The sequence below is a fragment of the Trachinotus anak genome, unplaced genomic scaffold (genome assembly GCF_046630095.1).
Source record: "Trachinotus anak isolate AG129_WGS33_773 ecotype Australia unplaced genomic scaffold, CSIRO_AGI_Tana_v1 ptg000012l, whole genome shotgun sequence".
In the NCBI taxonomy this organism is placed as follows: Eukaryota; Metazoa; Chordata; class Actinopteri; order Carangiformes; family Carangidae; genus Trachinotus; species Trachinotus anak.
Window position 1 is genome coordinate 17,669,184 of NW_027273863.1, and position 21,972 is coordinate 17,691,155.

At 39.6% G+C, this 21,972-nt stretch overlaps 1 protein-coding gene across 2 annotated transcripts; it reads left to right on the plus strand.

The window, feature by feature from the left end:
- Nucleotides 1-225: 225 nt before the first annotated feature.
- ccdc24 (coiled-coil domain containing 24) lies at nucleotides 226-21,927 on the plus strand. Of its 2 annotated transcripts, none has more exons than XM_071491688.1 (9): nucleotides 226-274; nucleotides 885-1,046; nucleotides 7,595-7,782; nucleotides 11,274-11,390; nucleotides 11,485-11,589; nucleotides 13,375-13,429; nucleotides 18,377-18,440; nucleotides 18,865-18,982; nucleotides 20,272-21,927. In XM_071491688.1, exons 2-9 carry the CDS (start codon nucleotides 897-899, stop codon nucleotides 20,894-20,896), a joined length of 1,422 nt encoding a protein of 473 aa, XP_071347789.1. In that variant the 5' UTR covers nucleotides 226-274; nucleotides 885-896; the 3' UTR covers nucleotides 20,897-21,927. The 2 variants fall into 2 exon arrangements, with proteins under 2 accessions (XP_071347789.1, XP_071347790.1); XM_071491689.1 differs by lacking the exon at nucleotides 226-274 and adding an exon at nucleotides 286-636.
- Nucleotides 21,928-21,972: the final 45 nt, after the last annotated feature.

Here is a 21,972-nt window from a genome sequence, read left to right on the forward strand (position 1 = left end):
ACAGGTGTGTTGGTAAAAAAATAAATAAATAAATAAATAAAAATTAAAAAAATTAAAAATTAAAAAAAAATATTTAAAAAAAATATTTTAAAAAATATTAATAAAAATACTAAATTTAAATTACTTTGGATAAAACATAAACCGCGAATCAATTAATCCTCATTTTAAATTTAGATTTATAGTGAACCCTGTCGATCTCGCGATATCTCCCCTTAGCAACTGGAATGTTTACCCTGGTTACCACAGCTTCCCTGGACGCCAGACACCGGTTAAGGTGAGCGGTTGTTCCCCTTTAGCGACACAGTAAACGCATTTTCTGAACTTTTTTTTCCCGGTGCCTTACACAAGCACTTCTACCGCTTAATCGTTTAAGTGTTTAAAATACGGGCTGTGAACATGTTGGTTGAATTGCTTGCTAGCTTTCTCTGAAAGACTCTTTTGCGTATCTTTCAATTAGCTAACGTTAGCTACCAGCGGACAGTTAATGTGGACAAAGATGATTAAATTAGAAAGAAAAAAGCTGAAAATATTTTAGGTTCTATTCCTACGAACACACATATTCAGTAAATTACAGTAGTCTTTATTAATATTAACAAGTGCTGGGGGGGTGACGCTACATCATAGAAATTCGTCATTGTAAGTAAAATCCTGTATTCAAAAATTTTAAAATAAACTAGTGAAATCCTAATCTACTAGCACCTGTAGCTGTCAATTAAATGTAGAGGGGGAAAGGGTGCAATATTTACCTAAATAAAAATGTAAGGAAGTGGCATAAAATCTTAATACTCAAGTAAAGTTCCTCTAAATTATACTTAAGTACTGTATTTCACTACATTTTACCACTTTGTTCTGCTGTATGTTACTTTCCCTTCCTTCATGCCTAGATTGCCACTCATATGCAGTCTCCCAACGAAAGCCAGCTTTGGTGCGTTGGCCCATCCCTGTGGAGCCTGATTGCTGAACATGTTCCAGATTCAGAGCTGCCAAAGATCCGTAGAGCACTGGGCTACTCCCTGGTTGGCATGTACACAGAGGTGCACGCTGAGGTGAGTGCATTTTTCTAACTGCAGTATTTCTATTTCTATTTCTCTTCAGCTGTTTCATCATTCATGTTTTTTTTTCACACTTACCGTTTTATTCCTTTAAAGAATCCAGATGTGGGGTCGGTTTGTAGGATTCCACATGAATACTATCACATCTGCAAGAATTTCCTTTTGAGTAGGGTGAATTTGAAAAAAATTGCTCAGCTAAGCATTCCTGCCCAAACAATGTAAGAACTGTGGTTTAAGGTTTTGTAAGCAGGTTAGTTTGGCTGCATACACTCATTAATTATAATTCCTAGACTCCCTAATAAAAGTGAAATGTGGGTTAACTGGCACTCTGCAGCAGTAAAGTCCAAATGTGAGCCAGACAGTCATCAGTATTTATTCAAGGCAAACTAAACTCTCTGCCCCAAAGCCCCTAGTATGCAGCTCTGGCAAAGCAACCTCACTCAAGCATGGTCTGTTATTAAAAATACCGAATGCAGCTCACTAAATAGGCCAAGTCAAGGTCAAGACTAAGGTGTTAAATTCAATTTGAAGAGACAAAGCATTTTGAGATGTAAAAAAATCATGAATAAAAACTGAATCAAAGAAAAAACTGTCACCTATTCTGACTGTGTTAAATGAAAGTGGCGCTGCAACTGATTATTTATTTTCAAATTAATTTGAAGTTATTTTTCTCCATTAATCATTTCGTCTATAAATGTCAGAAAGGCATGAAAAATACCCATCACAAGTTCCAAGAACTCAAAGTTCTGTCATCAAAAGCCTTGTTTTTCTCACATAGTGTATATCACCCCACATCTTGACTTACACCAATCTCTCTTTCCCTTCTGCCACCTTCTCTCTTTTCCTCCTGTTGTGTGATTGTTCAGTATGTTAAGCTCTCCATCTGTAGATGTTGTCAGCTCTCTCACTGCAATGCACCAACAGGCCAGAAAAGCACTTGGATATAGTCTGTCTCAGCTCCCAAGCCATTCCATGTATATGCTGACCACATACTTTTGTGACAGTTAATCTGAAAACCAAATGTGACAACTACAAAACATGTTAGAACTACTTTTCACACTGTAACATTCAAGATTCCCACTCTTCACACACACACACACACACGCACACAGAGTAGTAAGTACATACCCTCTAGGCCTCTGACATATTCAATTCACAGTGGAATAATTAAATTAAAATGTCTTTTTACATTTAAAAAAATGTGTTTAAAAGCACAATCCAGAGGAGTACTAAGAAATTAAACTATAATGACGAATAATTCATACCACATACAGACACACTCCCATCTGTGCACACACACACACACACACACACACACACACACACACACACAAACACACACAGAAAGAGGCCCAGTAAGCTTAGTGCGTCAGGGGGTCGGTATAACAGGGTTAAAGAGGCTAACCCTCAACTGTTGATAAGACCATTAGCAACACACATTCTCTGACTCGATTTTGTGTGTGCATGTGTTTATCACTTAGAGGGAGGGAAATTTTGTGCATGTGTGTGCATACGTGTATTGCATGTCTGTGTGTGTGTGTGTGTGTGTGTGTGTGTGTGTGTGTGTTGACTTTGAGTATCGTGCTGATATTTCTTCACCTACAGTTGAGTGTATGCCATGGCTGAGTGTAAAGCCCCTAGACGGAAAGAAAGACTTAGGCTGAGAGCTTGGAGAAATTTCCAGGGACAAAAAAAACAAAGCACAGAGCGCCTTATTCAACTCTCAGACTAGTGCATGAAGGTTTCCTTTAATACACTCACAGAGCACTTTATTAGGAACACCATACTAATACGGGTAGGGCCTGCCTTTGCTCTAAAATGGCCATAGTTTATCGTGGCGTGGATTGCCCAAGATGTTTGAAACATTCCCTTGAGATTCTCGTTCATGTTGACATGATTACATCACATCATTTATGCAGATTTGTCAGCTGCCCATTCATGCTGCAAATCTCCCATTCTACCACATCCCAAAGGTGTTCTACTGGATTCCGATCTGGTGACTGGGGACGCCACTGAAGTGATATGATGCCTTATCATGCTGGAAGTAGCCATTAGATGGGTACATTTTGGCCATAAAGGGATGCACAGATTGCCGCACACTGATGTGTGTGAGAATCCCCAACCACCAACACACACACACATACACACGCATTTTGATGTTTGATGTCAATATTAACTGAAGCTGATGAATTAATGCATTGTGCTGCTGCCACATGATTGGCTGACTGTATAACTACATGAATAGGCTGGTGCACAGGCTTTTCTAATACAGTGGTCCGTGTGCATTTATTGTGAGGTGGAATACCTCTTTCTCTTTTTTTCTCTTTCAGTGTCTGCCTATCTCCACGTCTATCTCGTTCTTTTTTTCGCTTCTCAGTCCCATGTAATGAGTTCCATCCCTCAATAAGCCACTGTGAAAAGTAATAGTAGGCCACTCCTCCATTCCTCAACACCGTCATTCCCCCCTCCATCAAGGTCGCCATTGTCTACGGTGGTTAGATCAGAGGTAATATTAGCCTCTCTTTTTAAGTCTCTCTACAAGGCCAATCTCTCTGTACCTCTGTCTAAACTCTCACTCTTTCTCTCTATGCTGAATAACAGCAAGCTGTTTAAGTTAAGTGTATTCTAAAACCCAATTTAAATAATTCAGTGCAACAGCTCCTGGTAGGTTTTTTAACTGACAGGTATCAGCAGCACACCCTCAAAATAGCTCCTGGATGAGATCAACAGTCTCACAGCAGAGGGAGGGGATAAAAAATCCAGGAACTTCTTGTTAGTAAGTGGACCGTGAATGCTGTAACATAAACACCTCAACAACCAAATACAGACAGGAAACCATTGTGAGAGAAAAGGGCTGGTATGTGAGAGCAAAGACCAGAGGTGGTGTGTTCAGTATCTCCAGTGTACTCCTTTGAAGTGAAGTTCTTGACTCTATGTGATTGGCAGGCAACAGGTGTTGATGGTATTCAGACTTTTACATGCCTACAAGTTTTCTCAAACAGATTTTTCACACATTCTCTTTTTTAAACACATGAATGATTGTTTTCTTTCTTTTTTTAATGTCCTTTAGCTGTTATTTGCAGTATGAATAGGTAATGGTGATTCAGCACAGGTGTGCACTCAGATGCAGAAAACAAACTGCAGAGTATGGTGATGGGCCCTCATACATAAAGACTGACTTTTAAACTTTTTTTTTTGTTTTAACAGATCCTTTACCTGTAATAATTCTTGCAAAATTACAAAGCCTAAAAAGCTTCCTGTTCCTGCAGGACACAGGGTCATTTGTCTCATGATATGGCCAACCAAAAATTGACTGCTCTGTCTCTGCCACATGTAGCTTGTGTTGCTCAGTTGCTGACATAATATAATAATATATATATATATATATATATATATATAATGTGACAGCTTGTTAACATGGTGTGGCATTGTTTTCTGTTTTCAGAAATCCAAGAAAGGTTGACTCGAGGGCAACTGCACTTAGTTGTATATACAACAGGTAGTGACATTTCACCTCTCATCCAAGAGGCTTTTTCAGTTCTGTTTGACTGGTGTGGACACCAGAGATGGGGACTCAAATTTGCCACTTGGACTTGAATCCAGTTTACATTGCGCTCGTCCTCATCCTCAAAAGAGTTGGCTCAACCTCAAGATTTGGGACCCATGAACCATCTTTATTTTATTACCTCTGCCAAAGTTATGTGTTCACCCATGTCTGTTTGTTGGTTTGTCAGCAGGATAACACAAAAAATACTGAACTAATTTGCAAATCCAGATCAATTACAGTGACTTTGAATTTCTTTCTACAAAGTCTGGTGTATGTCAAGCATGTGGTGACTAATCGGGCGGCATGGAGATTCCTGGTGGGTTGTAAAGCTTGCTGGGCTGCAAGGGTGAGAGAAAGCACACTGTGGCCTTGTGTGGCCTTCTGTGGCCTTCATCTGCCCCAGTCTGCTGCCCTAGCAAATTATGTTCAGGATGGTCCTGCATGACAACAGAGCAGGAGCAGAGCAGCAGACTGAGCTCTGGAACACAGCTGGCAGTGAGTCCAGTTTAACAGAAGAAGCAGTAGGCAGACAACAATAACCTGGTCTGAGTTTATTTAGCAGGATAATGTTGTATAACTTTGTTTTCTGCTCTTGTTTCATCAGACATTCTAATTAAAGCCCTCACAGTCTATTTAATTAACTCATATCTACATAATTTTATTACAGAAACATCCAATGGAGGGAAGGAAAACTACTAAAATTAAAATATGTCTGGTTTTGTATTTGCTGCTGTACCATTCAGTCTGAATTCTAACACTCTAAAGCTACTAACTTACACAGAGGAAAGTGAAAAAAAACTACAGTGTAATGTGCAGGTTGTTATATTTCACGTAATGTTCTACAAATCATAGTTAATTTGTCCTTTCCTTACTGCATGATTCATGTAAAGTGTGACACAGGCTGTAGCCTATGTGATGGTGTCTCCAGGCTCCTTCCCTGGTGTACATTGTTTGACATTGGCCTTGGCGGAGCTCTGCACTCTCCTGCACATTTTTTATTCTTTTATGTTTTTGGTGCATTAACATTAAGGAATTGTCTGACAAGCTAATTGTCATTCCTTCCCTTATCATCATGTGTAACTTTATAAATAAAGGAATTATGATAATACAGCACATGCATATGGTAATGTAGTGTTCTAAGCAGACTGGCTGGCTTACAGCAGGTGATAAAACACTCATTACAAACATTGGTGGCTTGAGACTTGACTTGGATGTGCTCCTCTAAGACTTGAGAATTGACTTTTACTCTAGCTCAAAAACTTGCGACTTGACTTGGACTTGCAAAAAAATGATTTGTGAGCTTCTGTGATGGAATTCCAGCTATTTAACCTCTATGGGGTCATCTTCAAGTATCTACAACCAATTTCCAGTTGCATGTGATTCAATCTTTCTTGGATAACCTGGACCTGAATGACAGCAAATCTTCACAGATATCCCATTTTCCAAAAGATTTGCTCAGATTTTATGTTTCTGTGCATCTAAAAGTTGTATTGCTTCCTGTTCCAAGAAGATGATCTTCATAGCTGTTTACAGTAAACAGTGTATTCTTGAGACAGGGATAGCCCTGAAAATGTTTTCACTAATAGAAAGGGAAGAGACAAATGAAGAAAGACTGGAGCATAGTCTCTTAAGTAACTGAAAAACAAAAAAGTTAAACTACTGTGGGTGGTATAATTAACATTTTTATTCACATTTTTTTTTTGATACATCTTTCTCATAGTTTAACATTTTAAAATACATTTTGTATAGATACATTTCCAGATTTGTTTTGATAAAAACAAAAAGTATATCTACCCTCTCTCTATCACGTTTTGAGTGAGTACTTTGTACTTGTAACTTGTATCTTGTAAGTAATTATATTATGTTTTAACTAAGTAGCCCAGAATCTCTTTTAGTACAGGCCATTTGGTTACAACTTCTCTTGAAGATGCCTCATACATCTCTGAGTGCAAACAGTGTAGTGTTGCTCTAATATGAATTAACTTAGGTGCCACATGAAGAGGAAATCCTGCACCTACATTACCTGCACTACTGGGTATGCATTGTGATGCTCCCAGTGTAATTGCTTTTTCACAGATCATAGTCATATTTTGGACTCACTGAGACTATCCATCTATCCATTATCTATACCGCTTATCCACGAGGGGGGCTGGAGCCAATTCCTGCCGACATTGGGCGAGGGCGGGGTACACCCAGGGCAGGTCGTCAGTCTATCACAGGGCTGACACACAGAGACAAACAACCAGGCATGCTCACACTCACACCTAGGGGCAATTTAGAATCCTCACTGAGGCTAGAAAAATAAAATAATCCTCCCCTGGTTTCCCTCAGACATGAAAAGTCCTGATATCATCCTCAGTCAAGGAGGCTGTCAGCAGAGTCAGTGGATGATGGATGTCTGGATCACAGCTTGCAACATACTGCCAATGGCCTGTCCACTCTGCTTCAAACTAGTAGTTCACTAAATAATTTTGGCTTTGAAAATGTTTTAATTTATTGATGATATCATATGGTGCAGCATCATGAAGTGCCAGCTGTGAATTTATTACCTGGGCTGTCTATACAACACAAGCATTCAGACATTTTTCTTATTCATTCATTAGCTATACCCCTTATCCTTTTACGTTCAAAGTGAGGCTGCAGCCAATATCAGCTGACATTGGGCAAGAGCAGGGTACACCAAGGACAGGTCACCAGTCTATCACAGGACTAACAAATAAAGACAAAAACCCATTCACACTCACATTCCCACCAATGGGCAATTTAGAGTCACCATTTAACCTAATGTGCATGTCTTTGGACTGTGGGAGGAAGCTGGAGTACCCAGAGGAAATGCAGGCACAAGGAGAACATGCACAACTCCGCACAGAAAGATCCAGCAGTTCAAACCCAGAACCTTCCTGCTGTGCCGCCCCATTTTTCTTACTATTGCTCCTAAGTCTATAGTTTGTGACTAACCTATGGTTGTCTTCATTAACTGTGGTAACTTTTGCAGGCAGAGATGTGGCACAAGATGTGGCAGGAGAGCCAGCGAGGAGGAAACCATGGCAGCAGAGCAGTGACCTCACTCCCACGTCAACAGGGCCCTTCTCTGGCTGACCCCCCTGCAGTCAAAGAGCTGCTGAGAGCTGAGGTCAAGATGTTACTACAGACTCTTAGAGAGAGAACCAGCAGGGGGGGGAGGTAGGTATAGCTCTCCCACACTTAAATCCACTCTACTGTACATTAGTAGTGAACTACTGAGAGGTTATGTTTTTATTTTATCTTTGAATGAATTGGCCCAAAACATAATGGCTTCAATTTAACGCAGTGCTACTAATGCCAGTAATAATAATAGGATTTTAATATATAAATTGGAGGAAACACAAAACAATTTATATAATTGTACAGACATTACATACTGATGACTAATGACTAGAAACATTGTTTTGATAATGTTAGACATCTTAGAAGCACATCAAGCAGCTTTAGTATACTGCATCTACTCCTTGTTTTACCCCACAGCATATTACATTCTCCATTATCTCTCCATCATTAATTGAACTTTATAATGGCTGAGAAGTTAGCAGGAATTGGATTTTTCAACCAAGAGATAATTACTTACATTAACTTTCTGAACATTCTGTTTGAATTCAGACTAAATGTTTGACAGCCACGGTCTTGATGAGGCAGTTTACTGCCAGATGCCATTAGAGTCAACATTTGCATAATTTATATTCAATAGATGCAATTTCTCTCTTGATGTAATTTATTAGTGTGAGAGAATTTTCAGTGCTCTGAACTTTTCTATGGCTTTCTCACAAGCCAAGAGATGGGATGGGCAAGTAGGTTAAGACCCTGCTTTCACACTATGTCATTTTTGCCTGAACAAAGAATGCTGTAAAATGCTGTATTGTGTTCCCATGTCAGTTACAAATGGGATGGGAAAGTGGTGGAACAAAGCTTCTTGGCATAGGGATGCTGCAAACTGATTTGGGAACTGTGGGACAATAGGACAATTATAGGAGGGAAACATCCATGCATTCCACACCAAATGCCAACAAACACAAGTCCAGACTTTAAAGTTACTGCCAGCTTTATTGTGTTAAAGATATGTTTTAACCTTAAATGGGCACTAAACACTCTCAAAATTGTAAAGAGTTTGTGTGCAAAAATATAGTGAAATTGTTTGTTGGTAAAGCGCTCATGGAGCAACAACAATGGAGCCTGTTACTCTGTATCTGGTTTTTATGAAGCACAGTCATCAGGGAGTTATAAGCTCCCCAAGTGGTAATAAAACTAAATTGCTGTTTGGCTTTTAATTTCCACAGCTAATAGTACGGCTCAGGTCAAAGGTGAGCTTGTAGCAATTTGCAATTTAATGATATGTATTAAAATATTCTGAAGAATGTCATAAAAACAGTTGACAGGATAATATCAGTTAGCAACACTGCCCTTCCTTAAACATCCATACATTACAATTTAATCGCCCAAATTATGTATCAAAATGTATGAGTGTGTGAGAATCTGCATATGTATGAGCTAGTAACTATCCCAGCAACTAGCTCGCTGCTGCCAGGAATGTTGCCCCACGTCACCTCTCAGGTTTTGCGGAGGCCTTTTAGGAGAAGCGCAACATAAGATGGATTGTTCTCTGTTTTTGTGACAAACCATTTATTGCCTGTCAATTTGTCAACTTCCTTTTTATTGTGATGTTCTTTTTTTCCATGTGTTGTTAAGCTAAAGGCTGCAGGCAATTCTTCAGTGGCTTGGGTTTTTTTTTTTTTTAATTTGTGTGTGTATATGTGTGTGCTTGTTATTCACAATCCTCTATTTGGAAACTCTTAAAAGATGTGTCCCATGGTGATCTGTGTCATAGAATCTAAATGCATTTTCCCAAAATTATAATTTTGGTAAATATTTGTTGGAATGTTAATAACTGTGCAGGTCTTTGGTCATAAACCAAAGTACTGGACAAACAGAATTTTTGACCTGATGTGGTGGTGCTAGATGAAAAGGATCACCAAAGTTAATACAATTCATCCCAAAGGAAACATAAATGTCTGTACCAAGTGCAGTCAATATAATGCACTCAATACTCAAAACTACAAATGTGAAACTCATGGTGGCACTACAGGAAAAGTCAGGGCATTATCAGAGTTATTATGGTGCACCCTGTGGGGACTGTGAATGTCTGTACAAAGTTGTATGGCTATCTATTCAATAGCTGTTGAGATATATCAGTTTAGCCCAGAGTGATGGACTGACAGACAAACACTCTGATCCCTAGAGCCTCTAGCATGGTTAAAAACTGTCAGCACCACTGGCATTAATACTTGCCACATTTTTTTTTTTAGTGAACTTCAGAATTTGAGACGTCCCACTGTATAATATACACTGGTGCCTTTTATGACAGCTCAGTTGACAGGGATTTATTTAGTAATCTTACAGGGTTTCTTTTAAGTCAGGACCACAGGCCTGATGTTTAAGCTGACAATCCAATATCCATAAGGCCACAGGTCTGAGGCCCAAAACAGCACTGTGTCTTATTAAAGTGCCACTGAGCAAGACACGAACTGAAGCCTTATTTGATCACACATCACAAGTCACTCTTGTAAAGTGCTCGGATGTAAATGGATTACAAAAAGTCCCATTCAGAGGGACAAATGTAGGCCTTTGTTATTGGCTGCATGGGAACAATGCCAAAAAAGTATTGGTGCCACACAGGCTGTGCCAGCACAAATCGCTTTTTCTCTTTGAAGTTGGCTTCGGTATACTTGTTGATCTTGACGCATGGTACTGCGTGTGCATGTGTGAGTCTCAGGCCTTTGATCGTTCAATTAGGCTAAGTCCCAAGTGTATATCAGCTAAATGGCTTTCAGGACCAAAACTGAACACACTTCCCTGTAATAGCACTTTCACTTAATAATGCTCTTCAACCCACTGTTTGTCAATTTACTTCAATTTAGTCTGCTTTGTTGGCATGGAAATTGAGAAAATATTGCATCAACAGAGACCAGAATATTTCTCTCTCTCATACTCTCTGTTAGAAATTATTATTTGTGTGTGTGTGTGTGTGTGTGTGTGTGTGTGTGTGTGTGTGCGTGTGTGTGCGCATTATTTTTAATCTAATTTTTCAGACCTGTTAGCCAAGAACACTTTCCTGTAATTGCAGCAAAGGTCTAATGCTACTGATTTGTGTAAAGCCACATCTATAGGAATAGCTGAGTGATGAGGAGGGCAACAATAGTTCTCATCCCCATGCCAGATATTTCCTGTGATCTGAACCATTTGTTTGAGGGTGTGGGTGGGTGTGTGGATGGCTGTGTACCTTGTAAAAGTCAACTGATTTATCTTATTGGTCTCCTCCTGTGTGGTCCTGATGCCCCAGCCATCCACCCACCCACACACACATGCACACACCTCCATGTCATTGCCTGTGTGCAAAGACCCTAACTCTGACCAGGCTGTCACCCCTCCTACAGCTGCCTGCAACAGTAGAAGATTTCTTTTTGTCCCAGAGATTATTCAGAAAATCCACATCTTTGCTGTCAGTCATTTTTCCCCTGGAATCTGTATGAAATGCAATAAAAATAAATAATGTTAAATAATAATGGTAAATAATGGCAATAAAACATGCACATAGTTTTGCAGAGCAGAAAACCCATTCGGTCTTTGTGCTGTTGTTGCTGTAGAGATGGTGAGGAGCTCGTGTTTCATTACAAACCTGAGACTGTAAACTATGCACTCGGTCACCTTGACAGCTGTCACAGTAACTGTGCCAACCCTGGAGACACTGATTATGGAAACAGGTTAGTAACACTAGTAAAGCAGAACCTGCATATTTTACTCAAGTGATATAGTGCTTTTCATAATGCATAAACTCTCTTCTGTTGTCTTTTTCAGACCAAGCTCTCACTGTTCAGTCAAGTCCAATGCTGAAGATGAGATTGAGGCAGTAAGAGACAAGCTGAACGTCGCTGACATTGACCAAGTGGTGGACCGCCTTAAGTAAGTTGCATTCAGCCATTTTTGGTTTGTGACACATTAAAAACAAACCAGTGTCTTTCTGCAACACCTTATCACTGGTTATGTGACATGAGTTATGAGGAGAACAGTCAGAGTGATTTTTCACCTCTCAAATTATTCCATTTGAAGGATTTTATAGACCTTAAAGCAGTTATGAAAAAAAAGAGTTTCAGCTCATTTATTGGTTGTCTTTACTGTTTTGGTTCACTGTCATTACTCGCTTGGTGTCATTTTCAACTGCAGCAGGCAGCTGCTTTCAGCAAAAACTTTAATTACAATTGAATTGAACACTACCTGCTTGGTACCAAACAACAGACAGACACAGTTGGATACTACCTGGTGAACATAGTGGAGCATTTCTCAGCTAAAGAGTCAGATATTTATCTCAAGAATTGGTAGAGACCCAAAATCAGAACTAAAAGAGACTTTAATATTAAATCTATATTAATCTGGCCATAAACACAACTACTTCAATGACAGTGCTGCTTCATAACTGCAGTATGTGTAAATAAGGAGCTGTTAGCTAACAAGTTAGCCATGTCAGATTAAAAAGTGATGATATGTCAGTGTTTTGTTCACCCTGTGACCACTTTTCTTTGGATCCCTCAGGGGGTCCTGGCCCATAGATGGGGAATCACTGGCATAGAGGGTCCAGTCATGATACTCTGTAACATCACATGTTCTATGTCACACTGATGCCGAGACAGAAATTAACATAAACAACACTTTGTGGTGTAGATGAATTTGTTGTAAATGACGTTTACATGTACTCTGTAAGTGAGTCCCTCTGAGCCTTCTCCTTTTCCCTATTTTTTCCTCTTCATTTCCCCTCAGCTCTCCTCTGTGGCCTCTGTTGCTGCCCTGCCTCCTTCATACTCCATCTCTCCTTTCCTTCCTCTACATCCCTCTCTTTGAGGCCCACAGAGCAATGCAGTCACTGGGGCTACCTTGGAAGAGAGCCCCTCTCTCTCTCTCTCTCTCTCCCTCTCTTCCTCTCTGTCTCTCTCTCTCTGTCTTTTTCTTCCTTCTCTCCCATTTCCTGACTCAACCAGAACAATAAGCCCCATTGTCAGAAAATGGGTCCCAGACAGGACCACAGCGGGCAGAAGATTCCTTTTCATTTGAAAGAAGTGAATAAAGTCTACTATGGTTATGTAACCAAAGAAGGGGAAGTGTGGGGGAGAGAGAGAGGGAAAAGAAAAATAGGACACTGTTTCCTCAGTACCTTATGAAAACTACAGAGGATAAACTCTGAGGAGATGCCAAGTCCACCTTGTTGTCACCGCCTCAGTTGAGAGATTGAATTGTACCCTTTTGCTTACAAATCTACTGTTTTGTGCCCTTACAGCATTTTGAAAATGATACAGTGTTATATAATGTATAGCCTACTGAACCACAGATTTAACCACTGCATGCAACCTATAACATGTAACAAACTGCATATGCTACTGTTTGAATCTCTCATATTCATAAAATAAGGATATGAAATGTTAAATATGTGGATACATTTTACTGCATTTAAGACAACCACTCCCATTATTAAATGAAGCCACAGCTGAAGGTGTTTGACTGTGTGTGTCTGTCAAATGCATAGTTTCCATTTTGACCTAGATTTTAGTTTTGGGCCCAACTGTGTTCTTTAATGAAAGGCAACTGTACTACTGATGATAAACATCTAGGCCATGTTCTGTCTGTCTACCTATCTATCTATCTATCTGTCTACCTATCTATCTATCTTTCTATCTATCTATCTATCTATCTATCTAGGGCTGTCCTAATGGAGGAATCTGAAGTGCTGAACAGACTGGTAAAGCATTTCAAGGTAAGAAGAACAGCATGGAAAACAGCCAACTACCAAATGAATCTTTAATCTTGTTTGTTTTTCAGCTGACATTGTGATAGTGATCCAAATCCTAAAATTACTTATGGGAAACCAGGCCAAAGGTACTGATTTAATGTATTGATGTGCAGCTGCAACTAGAATCCATACAATAAAACCTTGTAATCAGTTTTGAAGCTATGCTTGTACACTATGCTTTCAATTCTGGATAGTCTATTCATATTACAATATATGCAAAGCATGATTTTTATTTAGACATAATCTTATCTACTAAACCCCTTAAATCATGAAGTTTCTTTATATATGGAAAAAAACGTAAACATCTCAATTTGTTTTAATTACAACTGCACCATTGCAACAAAAGGAAAGATTCTAGCTGTCTTTTGCAACACAGTGTGACTTATTTTGTCTGAGTAAAATTTTATTAGAGAAATAGCAGCATTACAGTTTTAGAATTTGAACGTTTAATCAGGCAACATAAGTTCCATTTTTTTAGTGCAGTGTGTTCAATGATTAGTTTATACAAAAATATAAAATAGTTAAAGGATGGTAATCATTTCGATTTCAGTTCCTCAACCAGGGGCACTCTTATCCCAAATCAACCATTTTCTTTTCTAAAGTTTGAATCCCTCTTTGGTCTCCCACAGGTAGATCTACTAACTCTATCGGCACTGAAACCCTGCCAAGGCATCCATTTCCACACACAAACAAAAACTTGCACACACACACAGGAAGTCTGCAAGGGCTCAGTCTAAGCTTGTTTTTCCATCTGTCTGGCCAAGAGCTTTGCACTGCTGAGTAAGATCTCCTTCCAATCACTCAAATGGCTTACTACATACATACACATACAATTAAACACACACATAGACAAAGAAACACACATGCATGTATGTCTACAATCTGGTTACACTGTCATGCTTGTCTGTCATTATGAGAGAAACAGAGGGTGAGTCAGTTAAAGGCCAGATGTAGGACCTATCTGCAGACCAGATGTGAGAGTTATCTCTCTGTACCCTCCACGTGTGTGTATATGTGTGTGACTGTCTGGAAGTGTTACATTGCCAGTTCATATGGAAACAAAAAAAAATGAAAATGGGAATGGTACAATGAGAAAAAATGAATCAATAGCCAACCAAAGTCTTTCTTTTCCATAAGCAAAATAAAGAAAAATGGGTCTAGGAGAATGAGACAATTATTATAGACACTATTTCCAGACACAAGGGTGTGTTGTTCCAACCTTTAAGACTGGAGGGTGTGGAGGTAATTGTAGAGATACTTTTCTTTGTCGTCATGAGGCATTTACTGTGAAGACAGTTAGGGCCTTTCTGAAAAGGATCCTGTAGTAAAGCAGAAATGTGGCTCTTTCACTGTAAAGAAATTGTCTCCTCAAGCAAGCGGTTGCTGTCTGTTGTGTGAGTGAGTGGGATGAGGCCGTGTCTCAGGTGGTGTTGCCAACCTGTACTCTTATGTCATGAGCTCATTGTGCGCTGCCTGTAGTCACTGCAGTGGTGGATGATGCTGATGCTGTGTTGTGTGAGGCATCACTGCCACATTGACTTTGATTAATCATCAGTCCTTGAAAGGGGGGGACACTGAAAACAGCCCTGTGGATCCTCTGTGTGATTTTCATTTTTTAACAAAAACCTTAAGAAAGTCATATTATCCACAAATGCATTCATTCATGTTATGGCCCCAGTTCAAGGCTTTCATCCAGCCACACCTGCTGAGACAGTTATACAGGAACAGTCGATAGAGGAGGCTTAATAGAAGAGGATTAAAGCCATGGTTTGCAGTTCCCACCTATCCCTTCTTAATGACCAAAGCTTCACTTCTTTTTCTCCTGCCAAACACAAGGTAAATAGGCAAATGAGACATACAGTACACTATTTTGATCTGTTTTAGTTACTAAACAAAAGTGTCTACAATATGCCCTTAGTCACAGATGCACTGCTCCAAATTTCCATTAGTTAAATGTGTTTGAAGGAGAAAAGGAATTTGGATTCTGATCCAAATTTGAAGATTTTACACAGAGTGAAGAACAAAGCAGGAAAACATTTGAAGTTTCCAGCTCAACACAAAAATTTTTAGACCGTGATTGTTAACATCTGTTTCGCATTTTTCAAGGCCTGTCATAATTAGCCACATCTTTTTCAGTGTCTGTTGTCTGTGCTAGTAATTAACTGTAAAATGTGTTAAATGTCAAGAATTATTGCGTCAGTGTGTACAAGCTGTCAGGAAGGTACTTGTTTAAGCGCCCTGCCTGAGGAGTGTCATGAGCTTCTCATCTAACACCATCATGTCTGACACAGCTGAGATTGTTATTGATTGAGTGTTATTCCATGCAGTGAAATTATCTAGTTTTTAAAACAGCTATTAACTGGAACCAAATTAGGCTTTTAGAGGTTGATACAGTTATGATTAAATTCCCTTTTCAGTGCATCACGTAGCAGTCAATCAATTGTTCTTAAACACAACTGTAATGATTCATTGCCTCTCAGAAGGAGAGAAGTTCAGCACCATGGTAGTTAAGAATAACACACACGGACTGTTGTTTAAAGTGTTTGTTGAGTATAAAGTTTCCCTCCCCCGACAAGCTGTGGAAACTATGCAGACACCATTTTCAAATATCCTGACCTCTGAAGTAGAGGCTGCACTCTTACTGCAGCTTTACATAGTGATTGGCTGTACACTAACTGTTGATAAGTAAATATTCCCCAAACTAGTGGAGTGGTCACTGCTGGGTGGGTTAGAGGCAGGAGGGCTTTCATCTCTGCTTAATCCTAAGGCCACAGTGAGTTCTCTCCATCATTTCCTATCCTTGGCAACATGTTGAGCCTGCACCCAAGTAAAGGTCGTTTTGGCTTACTTGTCCCTAAGGCTATTTTTAGTCTTCCAGGTCAATGTCAGTACAGTTTTTGAGACGTGACCTGCCTCCACACAAACTGCATGGCCCAGACATCACAGTTGCTCTGCCTTATTTCAGTGATGATGTCATTGCTTTTAGTTTTTCTGTGTAATTCCAAAGTTGTGCTCTTGTCAAGATTCATCTCTGCAGGTGAGTATTTTTGTTTTTGTTTTTTTTTCATTATTTATACTATTTATATTCTCTAACAGAATGTGGCACTGCAGGTTTTCCATTCACTATTTTCCATTTAAGGTCACTGCAGTAAGCTTACTGTCAATATCCAGATGTACTTCTGGAATTGATTTACATGACAGCATCAGAATTTGTCTTTTTAGTTCAGTTAAAAATAGCACTGAGATGTCAGTCAATGGGTTTGGCCCTTAAAGGCCTCCATTAGAGCTAAAGACACTGTCTGCAGGGAGAGACAGTGTTTTTCCCCCCAATTAGTGATAATATTATTAGCTGTCCTTTCTCAGCGCAAGAACACCACAACTTTTGAAATTTTGTGATGTTTGCTGTGGGTGAGGATTTTGTTGCTAAGTCAGTAGGAATGGTCTTGTGCTGGTCTAAACTGGGCAGAGGTGCACTAATGTTCATCAAGGCTGCGTGGCAACTTCATGTTCTGTATTTTGAATTGGCAGCACTAGGGTGCAACCCCAATGCTGTGACTCCCAGAAACCTCCGATCCTGCCAGCCCACACACCAGAGGCTGCTGCTGTCGATCCTAGTATAACATCATCACGCAGCTAAACAGACTGGTGTTGTAGTTGAACATCACAATAAAGCAGCAGTTAGAGTGCCATTAGCTTCTGTATTTTGATGCATTTCCACAATTTATCATATAAATTAAAAGACAGACATGCAGTCAAAATACTGAATAACCAAAACACGTTCACTGTGAAAACAGTATAAATAGTCAGATATCTGCATAAGCTGAGCCAGCTGAATAACACATCTTAACTATCAAATGCTGGTCATGCATCACCTAAGATGATGAAAGGATGGCAGCCATCAATAGCTGGTTACAGCTGGATTTTGTAGCAGGAATGGTGATCCTCGTTCTTCTGTTTTCTGGTTTTGCATCAGCTGAGGAAATGTTTTGTATGTTTGCTGTGTCGTGGGTGGAGTTGGATTCTAGAGAGTAACATATGAGAATAATGACAGTAACATACAAGCTTTCCAAAAATATTAGCAAGTCAGAACAATGGTAATAGGTTAAAACCCCACATGGACCACAAGACCTATTTTCGGAGCGTGTGTGCTTTAAAGTTGATTAGGATTTCAGTCACTTTGCTGTCAGAGACGTCACACATACCTCATCTGCAGCTCTGAGAGACAGCGCTTGGAGGTTTTAGGTTTGAAACCCACTCGGAAAATAGACCAAAAATATATGTTTTAACATTCAGTCTCCAGGCCCGTGGGTATGCTTGCTGGTGTGTGTGTGTGCGTCCATGCTTGTGTGTGTTTGATTGTGTAATGTACTATATAGTCTGTGGTTACTATAAAAACTCTCCATTAGTGTTTGTGCTGGTGTAAAATGAGGAGAGGAGGCTGGCAATCATTCATAACAAACACACATATAGATACACACTTTTCAATCAGGTCTTTGGTTTTGCAAGTTATGGAAACACACTCCCACGCACGCACACACACACACACATACACACACACACACACACACACACACACACACACACACACACACACACACACACTGAGTGCAATGCTTTTCATTGCTGTGGATAGATATTTGAGGCCAAATTATGATGGAACACTGCTGCTCAATCGTTTAGTGGTCTCTCTCTCTCTCTCTCTCTCTCTCACACACACACACACACACACATTCCTTTCCTCTTTCTCACTCTGATATTTTTATCCCTTTTCCTTGTTCCTTTGCTATTTCCAAAGGCTGGTCATTTCTTGAACATGATTGAGACATTTACATTGAGTTTACAATGTAAATGTACACTCTAACAGCATGATTAACATACACTCTTCCGCTCTGTGATTTGTGTTTCTTGCAGATAAATATTAAACAGAAGTGCAGGAGTGAATGTGAATTTGCTAAATCAGAACCTACACTTGCAGGTGAGTCCATATATCCACATTTTGGTGTTTGCTGCCATCCAGTGGCACAGTATTGTTTCACACGTGGTGCCTGAGGAGATTACTTTCTCCTGTACGTCCAATTTAATCTTTAGCTCAGCGAATAAATTCACTGATGAAATACGAATGCTGATAGTTTTACCCACGCTCCATTAGCTGGTGAAAGCCACTCTAAAACATATGATTTGGCCGTGGCCAAATCTGCAGAATCTTCACCGGGCTGAATGTCATTGTAATTTGAGAACAGGAGGAAGCAGAATAGTGCTCACTTATTTACTTATTTTCTAGGTAATTGTAAGACTTTGACAGGAGTATCGTAGAGTGTGTTTCAGTCACACTTCACATAGACTGTTTCAGTATTTTCAGACTTTTTCAAATATCAGTTCTGTTGTTTGTGTATGTGTAGAGTTGAGAGAGCTAAGAGGAGCAATACAAATGGACTTGGAGCTCTATCCCTCTTCGTTTGCGGCTTCAACCCCAGCCTCACCTCCTCTCCCTGCAAAGGAATTGAAAAACAGGTTCAGGTTTGTATGTTTTGTCAGTGCTACAATCCCTGTAAAGACTGTATTTAATAATAACATGACATGACAAGTACATGAGGATACAATTATAAAAAATTACAATGAAAAATAAAATAACATACGATATATAATATTGTACAGGCTATATAAAATCACATAACTCAGCGAAATGTCAGGTGCATTTTTAACTGATGTTTGAAAGAAAATACAGAAGTAGCTGTCTGGACTGTAAATGGTAATTCATGAAGCTGCCATGACAGCAAATGCATGGTGACCCTCATACATTTAGATTCACAGTTGCAAATCTAAACTTATGTGAGAAGACCTTTTTCAGTTGACACAGGTGTCTGCATTTGTAAGTATGGGCTCTGCTGGTCACAGATATACCTTTGAGCCAAGTGAGTATAGAATCTTGACCTGTAATCTGGAAGCAATGGGATGCTAGTGAGGAGATGCTAAAATTGTGGTCAGCAAACAGCTACACATTGACCAATTGCAGATGATCTAGTGCTTCTTTACTTGAGTTCAGAATATAGAGTTACAGTAGTACACTAGACAGGATGAAATAAAGGCGTAAATAACTTTAATGGCAGACAGAAATGGTTTTATTTTGGAGATGTTTCTCACCTCATGACTGAATAGCTCCTTCTTTTCAAAGTTCAGATCTTTTAAGAGGACTATAACATTACTCCTACATATGGAGTAGCAGAAAAACAACCTGATTACTTTTTTTAAATGAATATGACCCCAAAATAAATTCAAATAAAATAAAAAAGGAATGACAGACCTGTCAAATTTAACAAAGGAAAGAGGAGTCACCCAGGCCAACCTCACAACAGGCCGTAACCTAAACCAAAATTAGAACAGAAACAAATCTATGAAAACACTGGATCCATCACCCCAAACAAACAAACAAAAAAAAAACGATATAAAAAAGCTTCTTAGATAGTTCCTACTGCTTAGGCCAGGGGAAGGGAGAGAGCCTGTCAAGCTACACCTGAAGGAAAACAGCACAAAATACACATCAGAATTGGAAGTGATGCATTATGACATTTTGACCAGCAGGGGGAGTGCACTTGAATTGCACAGTAGAAAGCTCACATAGCTGCTTCACATTTGCTTGTGATCTGTGCCTTCTCATTTCATTCAAGCTTTCTAAATGTCATTGCAATGTTGCTCTTTATTTAAAGAACACTACAAACATCCACTGCATTTTACTTGTACTGCTTTTTCATTGTCTTGGCATAAAAATGTTTCTCAATCAGATTCCCATTCTGATTCCTCTCCTACAGACTGTCAGGACAAAGGGCCGCAGATGAGACTCTGCAAGCTTCAAATGCTACATCAGTCCTAAGACCACATCCACCTCCCCCTCTTTGCCATCATAAACCCAAGTCATCGGTTGGACCTTCTCTCACTAAGACCTCTGCATCCATCAAACCACTTCATTCTTCCTCACTGTCCACGATTCATGATCAGCACAGAAGCACGTTAGCCTCCAATAATGACCATATAATGGTTAAGAGCAAATACCTCCGTAGTCTGTCTCCAGAACAGGAAAGTGCTGGTCTCCACTGCAGGCCCTCCACATCTAGTGCTAGTTTCCAAATAAAAACTCAAATAAACTCACCCATCCATGAAACCCATCTATCCTCCCATCGCAGTATTCACAGCCTGAGCAGAGAGTATGATTTGTCACCGCAGAGGGAGAGAGAAAGCAGCTCTGTCTGGAGGTCAAGACACGTCAGTGTTAGCCCCCCACCCATTCCAGCTCTCAGCCCTCTCAGTGATGCAGGCAGTAACAGCAACAGTCGTACTGATCATTCTGGGTCAACAGGGAAATCAAAGACACAAAATGGGCAAAAGAAAAGTTCCTGTGGAAGTTTTTTAGTGTCAGCAACACTGCAGGCAGATTAGGACAGAAGGAGTAGAACGTCTGAGATTTTTCATTCTTCAGTGGTGTCTGAAACCGGGAGCCCTCCTGCAAAAACTGGTGACAGGAAGAGCAACGGGCAAATTGGGAAGGATGTCACCCAACAACAAAAAGCTTGAGTAGCCACTGTTTGACAGATCACCTCTCAGATCTTTCGGAAAGCAGTGGTGAACAGGACCAGACCAAATGTGTTCAGTCAGCATCTATACAGTTAAATGGACACTTCTTTACTTCTCTCAAAAGACCACTTCAGGGTACCACAAGTCGGCCAAAAACTATCCAAGACGCAAAGACAGAGACAGAGTGTATCAACATGTTCCACCAGCCAGTACCTCCTGCAAGTGTGTCAACATGTCAGACCCAGACCAAATAAAAAGTGTTTGGCGTTCTCTTTTATATATGTTTGGGAGCATGATGAATTGATGTTGACTTGCATAGATTTTTTTTCACTCAGTGTGTGTGGGAGAGAAAGAAATACAATAATTTCACAGCTGTGCCTGGTCTTTGCAGTTTTTCCATTGTGCATTAATTAATAAGACCTGAATCTGTATTTCTATGAGACAGGGGCAGTGAGTTGAGTGTTTGGAAGTGTGTAGTGTCTTAATATTTTATTAAAAAATATGTGTTGTTAAGACAGGTGACAGTGCAAAGTACCGTTACCTTTTCTCAGCAGACATTTTGACATAACATAGCCAAAAACCACAGGTGTAACAAAAACTTTCATTTGGATGGCATTTATATTCAGCTTTACTAGTTTCAGGACTCTGTTACCCCCTTTTTAAAAAAGCACTATGCTATGAAAAAGATCTACACCAGGACATTTGCTCAAAGTAGTTTTTATTTACACCTTTCTCTTCATACCATGACATGTCTAAATGTCTTATATAAACAGGGCCTAGTGTCACTATTTAATCAGAGGCAAAGTTACTGAAAATGTTGTCATTTCATGATAATAATGCTAAATGTTACCAGGGATATAAATGTGTGAAATTTGGTGCAATAAATAAAAATATTGATGAATTAAATTTCAAAAAACAAAGACCATTTGGGAGTCTTGCAT

Coding starts and splice junctions, on each gene's coding strand:
- ccdc24 (XM_071491688.1), top strand. CDS start 897: ATGCAGTCTCCCAACGAAAGCCAGCTTTGGTGCGTTGGCCCATCCCTG. Junction 7,783..11,273: donor AGAACCAGCAGGGGGGGGAG/GTAGGTATAGCT, acceptor TTGTTGCTGTAG/AGATGGTGAGGAGCTCGTGT. Junction 18,441..18,864: donor ATCAGAACCTACACTTGCAG/GTGAGTCCATAT, acceptor GTGTATGTGTAG/AGTTGAGAGAGCTAAGAGGA.